Here is a 17,615-nt window from a genome sequence, read left to right as displayed (position 1 = left end):
GGGGTCAACAACCAGGAGACATAGATTTAAAGTAATTGGTCAGAAGTTTAGAGGGTTTGAGGAGAAATTGTTTCACCCAGAGGATGGTGGGAATCTGGAACTCGCTGCCTGAAAGGGTGGTGGAGGCAGACCCTCATCACATTTAAGAAGCACTTGGATATGCACTTGAAGTGCCGTAACCTACAAGGCTATAGACCAAGAGCTGGAAAGTGGGATTAGGGTGGATAGCTCTTTGTCGGCCAGTTTGGGCAAGATGAGCCGAATGGCCCCGTCTGTGCTGTAAATTTCTATGATTCAGCTCTTGTGTACATGTCTGGGTGAGTGAAGGCTGAGTCAAGTTCTGGGCAGAGTACTTGTAGCAGAACCAGAAACTGAGCGTTGACGAGCAGGAACCTCTGGATGACCTGACTTGCATCCGTTTTAAAAGTGAAAGGCACTTTGAGAGTATTTGCTATCTAGAGTCCCGCCTCACATTTCCGAGTATCAGCCCGGATGGCACAGCAACGTGCATTCCTGAACGTTGCCAAGCGTGGAGACATCCTCTCCATCACGTCCGCATTGCCCGAATACAATCCCCCGGCCCACAAACCCCACACATACTCTTTGGAAAATCAAAGATAAAATGGATATCTATAAAGTAACTATAATCAGTAACAGAAAAGATGGAAAGACGTTAGCTTGAACGCCTGGTCTCAGATGTCACTTTTTATTTACTAGGGAACTTCACGCGACCGGCAGTTGTAACCTTGCCAGTTTATTTTCAAAAAGAAAACGAACGCCAGTTCGCCCACCCGCGGAGAGGGGAAGGAGGGAGGAGAAGAGAGAGGAGGAGAGGGGGAGGCGAGAAGAGGAGGAGGAGAGGGCGGGGGAGTGTGTAGGAGGGGCTTGCCGCCGGTAATGCGGACGCGAAGGAGCAGAGCGTGTGACGGAAGAGAGAGAGAGAGTGTGTGTGAGGGGAGAACAAACTGCTCGGTGACCCAGCGGGCCCGGCTGACATCAGCGGCACTCAGTTAAATGATTCGTTCGGAGATCCTCGCTTTGTAAATGTTCCTATCCGTCAAAACAGCAAGCTTGACAATATTTTAGCAGCAGCATCATCATCATCATGCGGCTTTACAGGTTTCTCATGAAAAACCCCATTCCCAAGCAGGTCGAATATTATTCTCGGTTCTCGCCTTCTCCTTTATCAATAAAGCAATTCCTGGATTTCGGTAAGTTGAAGAGTTTGTGATTTTGTGTGTGCGGGCGCGGGTTCGGTTGTTGAGTTGTTTTGGAACTAAAGATGTGCTGGGCGGCTCGATGCACAGAGATAGGCGGGATGTTTATTGTGTGTCGGCTCTGGAGCGGAAGGTGCTGCCCCTCTGCTGTTAGTCCTTTTAATGGCTGCAGCTCGTTCCCTGGCAACTTGTCTCCTCGGTGCCCGTTCCTTACACTGTAGATTAAAAGTCAGAAGAGGCGCCCTCAGTGGGAGAGGAAGACCTGGCGAGTGGCCGGAGGAGCTGCTGTCCGTGCAGCAGGTGAAAGAAGTGTGTCTCCGGCACATCACACCTCCGCCCCGGGCCTGCTGAAAGCTTGTGGGAGCGGAAAAGTGATCCTGCACATCCACAAAGGGAAAGTTTTTTTTAAAATGGAGATCCAATGCAGCGTAGCGTTAAAAGATAATTATTACGTTCGTAAAATGCGTTATTTTACTGGTTTCACAATATGGCCCCGCCACTTCCACTCCCGCGACATGAAGGTCACGAGTCTCTTTATAGCAAACTGATGCACTACATTGTGGAACTTTTGTAATGCGGAATAGAAACTAGTTTTTAATTGAAGCCAGTATGTGCTTCAGACCAAAATTTATGACCCTCGGGAGAAGTTGGCACTGGATCCTAAGGCAGTAGTACCTGGGGGATACCGTATTCATGCTTTGTCATGAATAATAAGTAAACTGTTCCAGTAATTTATCAATATTCTCTTAACTCCAAACTGTGTTGCACAGTTTGCAATGTGCCCAAGAGTGTGTTATTATTCAGAATATATGTGCAAAGTGAACTTTGGGCTGCTATTTGCTTGTAGGAAATCCTGGCCGAGTGATGAAGTCCCCAGTTCTTATCTGATTTGGGAAAGTAATCCACCATATGGTTTGATGAGCGGTAACATTTGGGATTTATCGTTTAGGCATTATTACTTGATTTGTTCGTGGGATGTTCCTGTGCTGGTGCCTCAAATATTCCCTATATTTATTAATGACTTGAATAACACAATAGAGAGTCATAAATCTAAGTTTGCTGATGACACAAAGATTGGTGGTATAGTGAATAGTGTAGACAGGATTACAAAGTGATATTGATAAAGTGAGTGGGTGAAACTGTGGCAGATGGATTAAGTGTGAGGTCACCATTTTGGACCAAAAAAGGATGGATCCAAGCATTATTTAAATGGTGAAAAGCTAGGAACAGTGGAGGTCCAAAGAGATTGAGAGGGGTCCAGGTACACAGATCACCACTAAAATATAGTTGTCAAGTGCAAAAAACAATCAAAAAGGCTAATGGAATATTAGCCTTTATAACTAGAGGGCCAGAATATAAATGGGAGGAAGTTTTGCTACAGCTATACCAAGCCCTGGCTAGACCACATCGGTACTGTGTCCAGTTCTCGGCATCGCACCTTCGAAAGAATATATTATAGCGTTGGAAGGAGTGCAGCGCAGATTCACCAGAATGTTACCAGAGCTCCAAATTTTAATTTGATTTGTTAAGTTTTAGTTGAACTTTTGTTTACAGTCCAATTTGTTTTTTTTTTTGGTACAATCAAAAGAGTACCAGGGCTCCAAGAGTTAGATTATGAGGGGAGATTAGTTAGGAAACATTTCTTCATGCAAAGGGTTGCAGAAGTGTGGAACTCACTTGCTCAAAAAGTAGTAGATGCTAGCACAATTAATCATTTTAAATTGGAGATCGATAGATTTTTACTAGACATGGGAACAAAAGGATATGGAGCCAAGGCAGGTGGATGGAGTTTAAAAACGGATCAGCCACGATCTCATTGAATGGCAGAACAGGTTGAGGGGCTGAATGGCCTGTTGCTTGCCCCTAGTTACTCTCAGAAGATTTGGCAGGGCGGGGGGGCTCTTCAGAGGGCATTAAGATTCAGCCACATTCTGTGGGACTACAAATTGAGCTCAACTTGCCAAGGTCAGATTTGAACTTATGACCTCTGCATAGCTAGTCCAGCTCCTTTTTGGCAGGATATGGACTGAGATAGGGACAGAGATAGGCAGTGTTGTGGAGGTAGGTGGTCATTGTGATTGATATGATAATGGGTCGGATGCTCAGTTCGGGGTCAAATAGGACACCAAGGTTGCAAACAGTCTGGTTCAACCTGAGACTGGTTGAGAGGAAAATGGAATTAGAGGCGAGGGTACAGAGTTTGTGGTCAGGGCCAAAGTTTATGGCTTTGATTCTCCCAGTGCTTAACTGGAAAAAGTTGTTGCTCATCCACAATAGGAGAAAGATGTCGCAATGGGGCACCATATAATAACAGCAGCTTACATTTATATAGCACCTTTTTAACGTAGTAAGACGTCCCAAGGTGCTTCACCGGAGCGTTATCAAGAACAAAATTTGACACCGAGCCATATAAGGAGATGTTGGCAGACGAAGAGGTAGGTTTTAAGGGGCGTCTTAAAGGGGGAAAGAGAAGTAGAGAGGCAGAGTGGTTTAGCGAGGGGATTTCAGAGTATTGAACCGAGGCAGCTGAAGGAATGGTTGACAATTGTGGAGCGATTTAAAATCGGGGATGTTCAAGAGGCCAGAATTGGCGGAGCGTAGAGATCTCGGAGGATTGTAGGGCTAGAAGAGATTACAGAGATAGGGAATGGAGGGATTTAAAAACAAGGATGAGAAATTTAAAATCGAGGTGATGCTTAACTGGGAGCCAATGTAGGTCCCAATGGGAGGATGGGTGACCAGGACTTGGTGCAAGTTAGGACACAGGCAACAGAGTTTTGGATGACCTCAAGTTTATGGAGGGTAGAACTAGGGAGGCCGGCCAGGAGTGCATTGGAATAGTCAAGTCTAGAGGTAACAAAAGTATGGATGATAGTTTCAACAGCAGATAAGCTGAGGCAAGGGCGGAAATGGGCGATGTTCCAGAGGTGGAAATGGGCTGTGTCTTGGTGATGGAGCAGATATGAGGTAGAAAGCTCAACTCGTGATCAAATATGACACCAAGGTTGCAAATCGAGTTGGTCAGCCTCAGACAGTTGCCAGGGAGAGGGATGGTTTTGGTGGCAAGGGAACGGAGTTTGTGGCGGGGACTGAAGATAATGGCTTCAGTCTTGCTAAAATTTAATTGGAGGAAATTTCTGCTCATCTAGTGCTGGATGTCAGACAAATATAGAGACAGTGGAGGGTTCGAGAGAAGTGGAGGAGAAGTAGAGCTGGATATCATCAGCGTACATGTGCAAACCCATGCTGTGTCATCGGATGGTGTCACCGAGGGACAGCATGTAGATGAGAAATAGGAAGAATATATATAGCGGAAAAAGAGGAGGGAATCAAGGATAGATCCTTGAAGGATTCTGGAGATAACGGTGTTGGGGTGGAAAGAGAAGCCATTGTTGGAGATGCTGTGGCTACAAATGGACAGGTAACAATCAAACCACGCGAGGGCAGAACCCCTGAGCTGGACAATAAAGAAAGGCATTGAAGGAGAAAGGTGTGTGCGACTATGTCAAAGGCTGCAGAGAGGATGAGAAGAGATAGTGTACCACCATCATAATCACAGAAGATGTAATTTGTGACTATGATTGGGACAGTTTCAGTGCCGTGGCGGTATGGAAACTTGCTTGGACAGATTCAAACATGGAGATGTGGGAAAAATGCGCACAGATTTGGGAGGTGACAACACGATTGAGGACTTTACAGAAGAAAGGGAGGTTGGAGCTGGGATAGTAGTTTGCAAGGGCCAAGGATGTTTTTTTGAGGAGGAGCGTGATGGTGGTGGTTTTGAAAGGAAAGGGGGATGGGTAGCACTTATGGAGAGGCAACCATTTACAGTGTCAGCTAGCATTGGGGGGTGGGGGGTGCGGTAGGGATGTCAGATGATCAGCAGTTTAGTGGGAATGGGGACAAGGGAGCAGGTGGTGGATCTCGTGGACAAGGTGAGCCTGGACAGAATGAGTGGAGATAGGAAAGAAACTAGAGAAAGACGTGGATGAGGGAGGGGGGACCTAGCATCGGGGGGTGGGGCTGTGGGAGAGGCTGCTGAACAGATGGTTTCAATCTTAGTGCCAAGAAGTCCAAGAGCTCCTCACACTTGTTGGAGGTGATGGTGGTGGGGCAGAGGAGAGGAGTTTAAGGAGGAGAAGAGAAGGTTATGTTTGCTTTCCAGGATGATCCTCGAGTCGTGAGCTGTTTTGGCAGAGGAGACCAAGGCCTGATAGCGCTTGACGTGGTCCAGCCAGATCGGGTGATGGATGGCTAAAACAGTTGTGTGCCACATATGCTCAAGTTTGGATTTGAGGGAGTGAAGATTGGGGGGTGGGGGTGGCCATACCAGGGATAATGACCAGCATGTGAGAGAGCAAAGGTTTACTGGGGATAAGAACATCAAAGGTGGAGGTGAGGGAGTGGTTGAAGCCGACAGCTGCAGAAATATCATGTTGAATGGAGAACCAAAAGGTAGACAATTGGGAGTTTGAAAGTGCAGTTGTAGGTGACTTGGAAAAATTTTTCCAGGAGGGGATGCAGAAGGAAGTGAGGTGGACTACCATACCCATGGAAGTAACCATCAAGAAATTGGGATCGCAAAATACATGTGGGTGAGGGAGGCCCTTTGATGCATCTTTGCTGATCCATTCAGAAGAAACTCAGGCCGGAATTTTCTGGGGAGTCAGTGGGCGGGATTGGTGGCGGGTCGGATGGGAAATTTGATATTTTTGACAGCGGGTCGGGACCCCATTATCGACCCGCTGCCATGTGCCTTTCCCGATATCTGATCTGTCAGCACTGAGCAGACCCGACAGGCAGCGGCGGGCGACCCAATTTGGGTAATTAGTGGCTTGTTTAGAGCCACTTAAGAATGATTATCAGCTTACCTTTTGCATTTGACAGCTCACCCACGGGGTCCACACTGGTCATGGACCACATCTGTCAAGCTGAGGCAGGAGTTTAGTGGCCATTGAATCAGCTGATGAGTTGACAGCTTCAAAAGTACAATTAAAGCTCCCACCTGACTGGTATTTACTTTCCTCAGGCAGAAGCTTTTTCTCACTCCATTTGCAGCACACATTCTGCAGGCTTTCCACTTTCCACTCTCTAACCTCTCATCTCATTGGAAGAATTCTCTCACCATTGACGGTATGCTCTCTCACCCTGGCCCTCAGAATCCCACCACGATCAGCCCCAACACCAGCAGCACCAGGCACACCAGCAGCACCAACAACAACACCAACCTTCTCCGCAATCAACTGATGCTGCACAGGACAGAGGGCATCAGCACCCAAGCACATTGCTGCCCAGGAGGCCAGGGATGGTCTCACCATGGCCAGATTTACTTCACTTGACGCTGTGCACCCTGGCTGCCACATGATGTGCCAGGTTGACACCACCCCACACCAACACCATAAAGCATCCCTGCATTGCCCAAGCCATTCCTTTCACACTCATGACCATTGTGGGGGGTACCGTTATGTCTCACCATTCACTGCAACTCACTAAACCATTTCCAAAGGTGCACACAAATCTGTCCAAGAATGCAAAGTGTTGAAAATAAAGGTTTCAATGTTTGACACCATATTAACAGAAACTTTACATGAACATTGCATAAAATACCCAAGTGCACAAACTTGCGTCTTTGATGGGTTTGCGCGATGGTGGTTTTCTTCATAGTAGGATTTTAGTCCCTCCAAGGCCTCAGAAAGCGTTTTCTCCACAGTGTTAAAATCAGTGCTTTGGGCAGTGACACATAAGTTATCAGCATATATAAAACGGTGTGTGACACCGTCTATAGGTTGGTCATTCGTGTAGATGTTGTACAGCAGCGGTGCAAGCACGCTTCCCTGAGGAAGACCATTCTTCTGAATATGCCACCTGCTGCACTTCCCACCTAGTTCAACATAGAACCGGCGATTCTGAAGCATGCTTTCTAACAGCTCTGTTAAGTGAATGTCTTTTGTCATCTCTAGAATCTTGCAGAGGAGACGTCTATGGTTCACTGTATCGTATGCTGCTGACAGGTCTACAAAAACAGCACCTGTTACCATCCCTTGCTCAAAACCATCTTCGATGTGTTGTGTGAGGTTGAGCAGTTGGCTTGTTGTTGATTTGCTGGGCAGAAACCTGCTTGCTCTGGAATGATCTTCTCATCTACAGTTGGTGCTATCCTATTGAGTATCAGGCGTTCAAACAGCTTATAGGTGTGGCAAAGCAGTGAAATTGGCCGAAAACTCTTAGGATCTGAGGGATCTTTTCCAGGCTTTAATAGTGCTATTACATGTGCCTTCTGCCAGATATTAGGTGGCTTGTGTGTTGCCAGACAGTGGTTGAACAATTGTAGGAGCCACTTCTTTGCTTGCTGTCCAAAATGCTTTATCTGCTCCGTTGACATGTTGTCAAGACCAATTGCTTTCCCGTGTTTTAGATTAGATGTACCAGTTTCCAGCTCTTCCATGGTGAATGGTCTAGTGAAGCCAGGATCATCGCTGTACTTCTTTCTATCTAGTTGTGCTCTTGGTTGTTTCTTGTTGATTTTTCCATTTAGGAGCAACTGGTGTGCAACTTGGTTAGCAGACACATTTGGATGTTGGGCAGCTTTCTTGGGATCACCTCCAAGTTTGCGTATGAGAGACCATGTCTTCTTGCTGTTTTTTGTAAGATCTGTTGTCTCTATCAAGGTGTTCCAGGTGTTTTGACGTACTTGAGAGATACTTAACATCACCCTCTCACCGGTAGATATTGTTTCCTCTGAGAAGGGGTCAGATTCAAACATTGAGACATACTCCCAGTAGAGTTCAGCATTCTCCTTGGTGAGACCATGGATGTAGTGTACTCTGCAACCTCGGGGGATCTTCCTTCTAGCTGTTTTTTGGACAGCTTTTGCAAAGAGGTTGTAGTGCTCAGGTAGTGGTTTAATGCGTTTAACCTTGCGGTCAAGTGCTCGTGTGAAACTGTTCCAATCGGCCTTCTTGAAGTTGAAGCGCCTTTTGAATGGTACGATGGTTGGTAACACTGCTGCATTTACCTGGATGCCAATAGGATGGTGTTGTGTCTGTGGTATTGGGTCTGTGACAAGCTTCTTGCAGAGGCCAGCAATGTCGTTGCTGGCAATGGCAAGATCTGGATTATACCTACACTTCCAGCGGGCACTGTGGAAGGAGGCTGGCAATTTAGGATCGTGGATGAGACTAAGCTGGTTAGCGTCCATCCATTCTTCGACTGCTTCTCCATCGTTGTTAGTCTCCTTGTACCCGCATTGGGTACTGTGGCTATTAAAGTCTCCAATGATGATCTGTGGTTTATTGTGCAGGTTGGGTACAGGGTTAGAGAAGTTGAAATCTGTGCCAGGTGACTTGTACACTGAGGTCACTACTACTTTGCTCAGCTCTACGGTTAGAATTTCGATGTTGTCCTCCTCTGTTTTAGAAGTGGCTTCAACAACTGAACCAGCTCTAACAAATACAGCACTGCCATATTGTCGATGAGGTCTTGCAATAGCCAGGACCATTCCTGGTATTTTTGGGCGGTTGTTCTCACTTCCTCTGTGTCTCCTGCAGGCAGAGGACATCACACTCCAACTCATTGCATAATGTAGCGAGGATGTTTTGTTTAGCTATAGAGAACCCTTCAACGTTAGCAGATATAACAGTCAATGCCGGTCTTGAAAAAGACCCGTGTTTCTGACATCGACGACTACTTCCGTCTTCAGGCATGATGTTGGTACTTGATCAAACTAGCGGTACGAAATCGATGTATCCACGACTTGCTGTGCGTGGTGGTGGTAGAATTGGTTGAAGCAGGGCCGCGACGTGAACGCTTCTACCTTGACCCCAATATGGCTGATCATCCAAACTCAGTACCCTGTCCCTGCTTTCTCCCCATATCCCTTGATCCCTTTAGCCTTAAGAAATATATCTAACTCCTTCTTGAATATATTTAATGAATTGGCCTCAACTGCCTTTTGTGGTAGAGAATTCCTCAGGTTCACCACTCTCTGGGTGAAGAAATTCCTCCTCATCTCTATCCTAAATGGCTTACCCCTTATCCTTAGACTGTGACCCCTGGTTCTGGACTCCCCGGCCATCGGGAACATCCTTCCAGCATCTCGTCTGTCTAGTCCTGTTAGAATTTTATAAGTTTCAATGAGATCCCCTCTCATTCTTCTAAACTCCAGCGAGTATAAGCCCAATCGACCCAATCTCTCCTCATACGTCATTCCTGCCATCCCAGGTATCAGTCTGGTGAATCTTCACTGCACTCCCTCCATGGCAAGAACATAACCCAATGTGTATGTCCCATTCTTTATTTCGCTCTCTGTAAATTTTTTAAAAAGTGATTGATTTATTAGTGTTTTCCATTTCCTGGTTCCCTGTCTCTTGAGAATTCTGCATTGTGATTGGCTGCTTAGACAGCTTGTTGACATCACAGCAGCTCGCTCTGTGGGATTCCCATTAAACTATGTTGATTTCAATTGCATTTTGGAAAAGCCAAACTTCTTGCCACAGAGATCGCGAGATCTTTGTGGGAAACTTACTTCGGGGCCAACAGCGAAAGCCTTTGCTTCGCCGCTGGCAGCAAATTCCAGGCCACTGGATCATGCAATTTCAATGACAAGTGATGCGGTTTTATTTCATAATAGAGGCCCATGGAAATAGCATCGCCTGTATATATTACAAATCAGTATATAACCGCAGTGTCTCACATCAGTGTATCACTACAGTAAAAGGCCATGGAATGCTCAATGGCCTGGTAATATTTTACTGTTCTTGGCCATGTCCTGCAATATTTTGTATCATATGTGTTACAGAAATACTCTCTGCATATGCATGCCACTTCAAAGGACCTGATCAACACTTTAAAGGATACCCATTAGATATTTTAATGGAAATACAATGATGCAATTTGACTTTAAATTCAATGTCCGGGATATGCCAGTCGTGCACTCGCCAACCCAAGGTTCCCCCACCTCCTCTAATTGGTTTTAATAGACAGGGATATTGGGGTCTGGTGAGCACATAATTGCAAAACTCCAACCAATATCTTTCTTTGTGTATGTGTATGTGTATATATAATATAAAACTGTATATGACTTTATTGGTGTTAGCCGTGGCTCAGTATTAGCACTCTCGCCTCTGAGTCAGAAGGTTGTGAGTTCAAGCCCACAAGAGACATGGTCACATAATCTAGCTGATACGTCAGTGCAGTCTTGAGTGAGTGCTGCACTATCGGAGGTGCTGTCTTTTAGATGAGACGTTAAACCATGTCTGTCTGCTCAGGTGGACGTAAAAAAAAAAAGAGCAGTGGAGTTCTCTCTGGTGTTCTGGACAATTTATCCCCCAACCAACATCACTAAAACAGATTATCTTTTTGTGACCATTGCTGTTTGCGGGACCTTGCTGTGCACAAATTAGCGAGAGTGCTACCGCTGAATCATGGCTGACAATTGCATGCAGTATCATGCAGAATGCCTTTTTTTTGTACAACATGATGTGCAATAGGCTAATGGGATATTGCACAAGTTCAGGGCACCCATTACTCCATGGGAAGCAATCTAGCTTTAGTTTTTTTCATAAACAAGTTTTATGTGGTAATTAGTAGATGTTTGAGAATAAGTGATAAATTTGTCATGTAATCTTTCCCTCCAATTGCAGCTTTTGAAATTTCCTATATTTTTTGGTTATGGCATTTCACAGATATCCTAGAACTTCCTTCCCAGAATCAGAAGTACAATATCAAAATTTGGGGATGACATCAAATACTGAGGAAGACTGTGACAAAATAAAAGAAGACTAACAAACTTCCAAATTGGGTGTGTAAATGGCAAATGAATTTTAATATACTGTAGATAGGAGAAATGAGGAAGCCACCTACTTATTGGAAAATAAGAGTCTAAATGGGATAGATTCACAAAGGGATCTAAGGGTACAGATTCACAAATCATTAAAAGTAGTGACGCAGGTGAACAAAGCCATAAAAAGAGCAAACAAAGCACTGGGGTTCATTTCTAGAAAAATAGAATTTAAAAGCAGAGAAGTTATGTTAAATTTGTTGAACCACATTTTGAGTACTGTGCACTGGAGAAAGTGCAAAAAAGATTTACAAGGATGATACCAGAACTGAGAGGGGACAACTATCAGGAAAGATTGAACAGGCTGAGGCTCATTTCTTTGGGAAAGAGAAGACCCGAGAGGTGACCTGATAGAGGTCTTTAAAATTATGAAGGGGTGTTACATAGAATTTAAAGCACTGAAACAGGCCATTCAGTCCAACTGGTCTATGCCGGTGTTTATGCTCCACATGAGCCTCCTCTTCCCTCACTGCACTCAAAACCCAATTACCGCACTCGCAATCCCCTGCTGCTGCATTTCAAATATGTTTGCATTACCCTTATTTTACAATAAACTGGTGACATGCATTGGTTATCGTATCAAAGTACATTCCACTGAGTTACCCCATAATCTGAAAAGGGAGGTAATGTCCAAGGGGAACACATTTTTTTCAAAGAACTCCCTGATTTTATAAACAGTAAATATATTAAGGAGAATTCTTGTTGACTTTTTAAAAAAACCTCACATTCTGCTAGAGTGACATCACCAACATTGAGTGTCTCAAAGCAACTCAGTAGTAAAAATGTCCTGTAAATTTGGTTAGGCTGTGACACCTTGGGATACCTATGTCACTGCATCATGGGTGTTTATTCAGACAATACATTTGGTTCCATTGAGTACTTAAAAGTTTCAAGAAACACTTTCTCACTCATCACCCTGTGCTCACTGACCTACATTGGCTCCCAGTTAAGCAACGCCTTGATTTTTAAAATTCTCATCCTCTAATTCTGGCCTCTTGAGGAGTCCTGATTTTAATCACTCAATAATTGGTGACCGTGCCTTCAGCTGCCTAGGCCCTAAACTCTGGAATTCCCTCCCTGAACCTCTCTGCCCCTCTACCTCTCTTTCCTCCTTTAAGACGCTTCTTAAAACCTACCTCTTCGACCAAGCTTTTGATCATCTGCCCTAATTTCTCCTCATGTGGCTCGGTGTCAAATTTTGTTTTATGATACTCCTGTGAAGTACCTTGGGACGTTTTACTAGGTTATAGGTGCTATATAAATACAATTTGTTCTTTAAGACTCTACTTTTGTATTTTATTTTGCTCACTGTACTGGGTCAAAGAACTTGATGTAACTAAATAGAAAGTAATTGCCAATAAGCTTGACAACAATAAATAAACAGAATGGAGTGGTGACTGATACAGGTCTTTAAGATTATGATGGGTTTTGATAGGGTAGAAGTAGAGAAAACATTTCCACTTGTTGGGGAGACCAAAACAACGGGTCATAATTAAAAGATAGTCAGCAATAAATCCAATCGGGAATTCCGGAGGGCCCTCTTTACCCAGAGAGTGGTTAGAATGTGGAAATTGCTACCACAAGGAGTAGTTGAGGCAAATAGCATCGAAGGAGTTAAGGGAAAACTAGATAAACACAAGAGGGAGAAAGGAATAGAAGTTTATGCTGGTAGTTAGATGAACAGGGATGGGAGGAGGCTCATAAATGAAAGTATGAGCCAATAAATGAAAGTCAGCGTGGATTTGTTAAAGGCAAACTGTGTTTGACTAACTTGATCGAGTTCTTTGCAGTAATGGAGAGGGTTAATGCCATTGATGTGTATATGGACTTTCAAAAGGCATTTGATAAAGTACCACATAATAGACTTGTTATCAAAATTAAAGCCCATGGGATTTTTAAAAATTTGTTCATGGGATGTGGGCATCGCTGGCAAGGCCAGCATTTATTGCCCATCCCTAATTGCCCTTGAGAAGGTGGTGATGAGCCGCTTTGAACTGCTGCAGTTCGTGTGGTGAACGTACTCCCACAGTGCTATTAGGGAGGGAGTTCCAGGATTTTGATCCAGCGACGATGAAGGAACGGCGATATACTTCCAAGTCAGGATGGTGTGTAACTTGGAGGGGAACTTGGAGGTGGTGGTGTTCCCATGCGCCTGCTGCCCGTGTCCTTCTAGTTGGAAGAGGTTGCGGGTTTGGGAGGTGCTGCCGAAGAAACCTTGGTGAGTTGCTGCAGTGCAACTTGTAGATGGTACACACTGCAGCCACGGTGCGCCGGTGGTGGAGGGAGTGAATGTTTAAGATGGTGGATGGGGTGCCAATCAAGTGGGCTGCTTTGTTCTGAATGGTGTCGAGCTTCTTGAGTGTTGGTGGAGCTGCACTCATCCAGGCAAGTGGAGAGTATTTCATCACACTCCTTACTTGTGCCTTGTAGATGGTGGAAAGACTTTGGAGAGTCAGGAGGTGAGACACTCGCCCCAGGATACCTAGCCTCTGACCTGCTCTTAGTGACACAGTATTTATGTGGCTGGTCAATGGTGACTCCCCCCCCCCCCCACCCCCCTTCCAGGATGTTGATGGTGGGTGATTTGACGATGCAGTTGAATGTCAAGGGGCGGTGGTTAGACTCTCGCTTATTGGAAATAGTCATTGCCTGGCACTTGTGTGGCGCGAATGTTACCTGCCACTTATCAGCCCAAGCCTGAACGTCATCCAGGTCTTGTTGCAGGTGGGCATGGACTGCTTCATTATCTGAGGAGTTGTGAATGGCACTGAAAACTGTGCAGTCATCAGCGAACATCCCCATTTCTGACCTTATGTTGGAGGGAAGGTCATTGATGAAGCAGCCGAAGATGGTTGGGCCTAGGACACTGCCCATTAAAGGGGCCATGGTTGCATGGATACAAAATTGGCTAAGAGACAGAAAGCAGAGAGTAGTGGTGAATGGTTGTTTTTCAGACTGGAGAGAGGTGTACAGTGTTGTTCCCCAGGAGTCGGTATTAGGAATTTAATGCAAAGAAGAGTGAAGTGATGCATTACGAACATAAGAAATAGGAGCAGGAGTAGGCCACATGGCCCCTCGAGCCTGCTCCGTAATTCAGTGGGATCATGGCTGATCTTCTATCTCGGCTCCACTTTCCTGCAAGATGCCCATATCCCTTGAATCCCTTGGTGTCCAAGGATCTGCCGATCTCAGTCTTGAGTATGCTCGGCGACTGAACAGTCACAGACCTCTGGGGTGGAGAACTCCGGGGATTCGCAGCCCTCTGGGTGAAGAGGTTTCTCCTCATCTCGGTCATGGATGGCCGACCCCTTGTCCTGTGGGAGGCAGCCTCTCACCATCTACCCTGTCGATCCCTCTTGGAATCTTGTGTGTTTTGATGGGATGGCCTTTCGTTCTTCTGGACTCCAGACAGTATAGGCCCATTCTACTCCATTTCTCCTCATAGGACAACCCTCTGCAGAAGAGATTTACTATCATGGTACCAGGGATGGGGGACAGTTCTGTGGAGAAGCTGGAGTTGTTCTCTTCAGGGCAGAAAAGGGGGCTAAGAGGAGATTTGATAGAGGTGTTCAAAATCATGAATGGTTTTGATCGAGTAAATAAGGAGGAACTGTTTCCAGTGGCAGAAGGGTTGGTAACCAGATTTAAGATGATTGTCAAAAGAACCAGAGGCGACATGAGGAAACAGTTTTTTATGCAATTAGTTGTTGTGATCTGGAATGCACTGCCTGATAGAGTGGTGGAAGCAGCTTCAATAGTAACATTCAAAAGAGAATTGGATAAATACTTGAAAGTGAAAAAATTGACAGTGCTATTGGGAAAGAGCAGGGCTAATTGGATAGCTCTACCAAAGAGCCGGCATAGACACAAATGGCCGAATGGCCTCCTTTGGTGCTGTATCATTCTACGTTTCTATGATTCATGTGGAGCATAAACACTGGCATACACCAGTTGGGCTGAATGGCTTGTTTCTGTGCTGTAAATTCTATGATTGGGAAAATCGATTCCCAGGTTTAGGTGGCTCTCTGTTCAAAGTTACAGTCCCGTTGTTTCCTGTTCAGGACATGTGGGGAAGTGCTCCGTTAGTGATGCCACTGAAATGGCCAAGTTGGGAGTATTTTTTTTTTAGAAAAAAAGTCAAAGAAAATTCTTCTTAATCTGTTATGAAATTCCTTAAAATGGGGAATGTTTTGAACAGAAGTATTCTTTCCCTCTTCTCTCCCTGATTTACTTTTCTCCTGAAGGTGTTGAATCCTTGCTGGTGGATAGTTCTGCTGGCTCTTACCCAAGTGACTATAATTTATATGTAAACCTCTATGATGAGTGTTCACAGGCGATCTCATAGGAGGGCGTCTGGAGAGGCTTCACAGCCAAGCTCAATATCTGCATTTCTATAAGTAGCAATCTGAGCAAGAGCTAACCCGGGAGTTTTGAGGCTAATTGTCATCCTAGCTGAGATCAGCTAATTGAGCACAGACCAGAGATTGAACCTAGGACCTTCCTGTGTGGCTCAGCTACTCACTGGAGAAACTCCGAGTCATCGAAACTAGTCGTGTTTTAATGTCCATACACATAACAAGGAGTTTCACAAACACCACTTGTCTCATTTTCCGCTGGGTAGAGGCAAACAGCAGATGTTTTATGTAGGGCTACATCTATGACTTTGCAAATGGGATAATGCTGGCCACAATCCATTGTCCCCATTCATGATTAACCTTAAATTGGGCAGCAAGGGATGATGAGACACCAAGATGTTCAGAGAGCTCCATTTAAGACTTTCAGAATAATGGAGCTATTAGTAAAATATACTTGCGCATTAAGAGGTAACTGACTGACTCCTATGGGGTGATTTGCATTTGGTTGGTCTCTTTATTGATCATATCATTTTCAACATCAAAAACAAATTTCAAAAATAAAGTTTTTTTGTGATTAGGTTTGAAGTATTTATTTGGATACCTAGTTCATAAAATATAAACTGATGTTTACTTTCAATTTTTTTTAACATGGGAACATTTGGATCATCTTTTTCTAATCTATGTTTAGTTCAATACAAAGATAGGAATAGTGTACAAACCTAGGGGTTGATTTTAACTCAGCTGTGAGGCAGGGGGTTAAAATCGCAAAAACAGGGGGTCGGGACCCCCCCGCCTGGTTCCTGACACCTAGCCAGGCGTGTCTGATGGCCCCGAATCAGTCCCGCCTCCAACAGGCGGGACTGGTAATCAGCACTGATTGGCCTTTATAATGCCATTTTAACCGTCCCTTGCAATTTTAACCCTTTTCCCCACGTAAAACACGCCTGGTGGGAATCACGCCTGTGAAACCTGGTGTGAGCGATATTGGCTTGCTGACTATCAGCTGCGGGTCCACCATTAAAGAGGAGATTTGATCAGTCATCATTTGCAGGTGGCAGGACCTTGTTGTTTCAGGCCTGGGGCAACTTTTACCAGGCTTAACCACACCTGTGGAAGGTTGGAGCCTCACACACTTCTCCAGTGTGAACTCCTGGGAAACCCCTCTCGCCACCCTCACCCAGCGCTTCCTCAACTGAGGCATCTACCAGAAGCATGGGAGGCCTTTTTTCCCTTCCCTTCTTGGCATTAGAGGAGCTCGAGCACCAGGCATGGCAGCAGCAGAACCAGGAACACCAGCAGCAGCAGCAGGAGCGACAGGCTCCTGCTCACCCACCAGAGGCAGCACAGGCCAGAAGGGGCCAGCGCATGGAAGCCCGTCGGCGCAGGAGATACCCCCCAAACAAGGTCTACAGACACCGGGTCAGCTACCTCAACATAACTGAGCAGCAGTGCCAAAGGCGGCTCCGACTTTTGCGACAGGTAGTGACTGACATCTGCACAATGCTACAGCAAGACCTGCTGCCCAGAGGACCAGGTGGACACTCCTTACCAGTGGCCATCAAAGTCACCACCGCACTCAACTTTTTTGCCTCAGGCTCATTCCAGGGATCATCAGCAGATATCAGCAGCATTTCCCAGGCGGCTGCACACACTTGCATCACGCAGGTAACTGATGCCCTCTTTGCCCTCGTGCACAATCATATCCATTTCACCAAGGATCGCGCAAGTGTGACGGCGCAAGCGGTTGGGTTAGCTCATCTGGCAGACTTTCCAAGGGTGCAGGGCATCATTGACTGTACACATGTGGCCCTTAGGGCACCCCATCGCAATCCAGGTATTTTTGTCAACCGCAAGGGCTTCCACTCCCTTAACGTTCAGCTGGTGTGTGACCACAAGAAGGAAATTTTGCATGTTTGTGCCAAGTACCCTGGCAGTTGCCATGACTCCTTCATACTGCACAGTCTAGTGTGCCTCTGATATTCAGGCCGCCAGACGAACTTCACGGATGGCTACTTGGGAGACAAGGGCTATCCCCTGAGGACTTGGCTAATGACGCCGTTGAGGAGGCCAGCCAACGAAGCTGAGGAGCGCTACAACTCCAGCCACATTTCCACCAGATCCATTATCGAGCAAACCATCGGCTTGCTGAAGATGCGCTTCAGATGCCTGGATAGATCAGGTGGAGCCCTGCAGTACTCAGCAACC

General features: G+C 45.6%; 1 protein-coding gene across 1 annotated transcript in view; it reads left to right on the top strand.

The window, feature by feature from the left end:
• Positions 1-875: 875 nt before the first annotated feature.
• Positions 876-17,615, top strand: part of LOC147107497 (pyruvate dehydrogenase (acetyl-transferring) kinase isozyme 3, mitochondrial) — a 125,363-nt gene continuing 108,623 nt past the window's right edge. The window contains exon 1 of the mRNA XM_086006570.1: positions 876-1,211. Within this exon, the coding sequence (XP_085862696.1) occupies positions 1,106-1,211 (106 nt within the window). The 5' untranslated portion in view covers positions 876-1,105. The remainder of the gene's footprint in view (positions 1,212-17,615) is intronic.

This window comes from Somniosus microcephalus, chromosome 14 (genome assembly GCF_052327205.1).
Source record: "Somniosus microcephalus isolate GS21.2 chromosome 14, FLI_Smic_1.0, whole genome shotgun sequence".
Lineage (NCBI taxonomy): Eukaryota > Metazoa > Chordata > Chondrichthyes > Squaliformes > Somniosidae > Somniosus > Somniosus microcephalus.
This window is presented reverse-complemented; position numbering and strand designations above follow the sequence as displayed.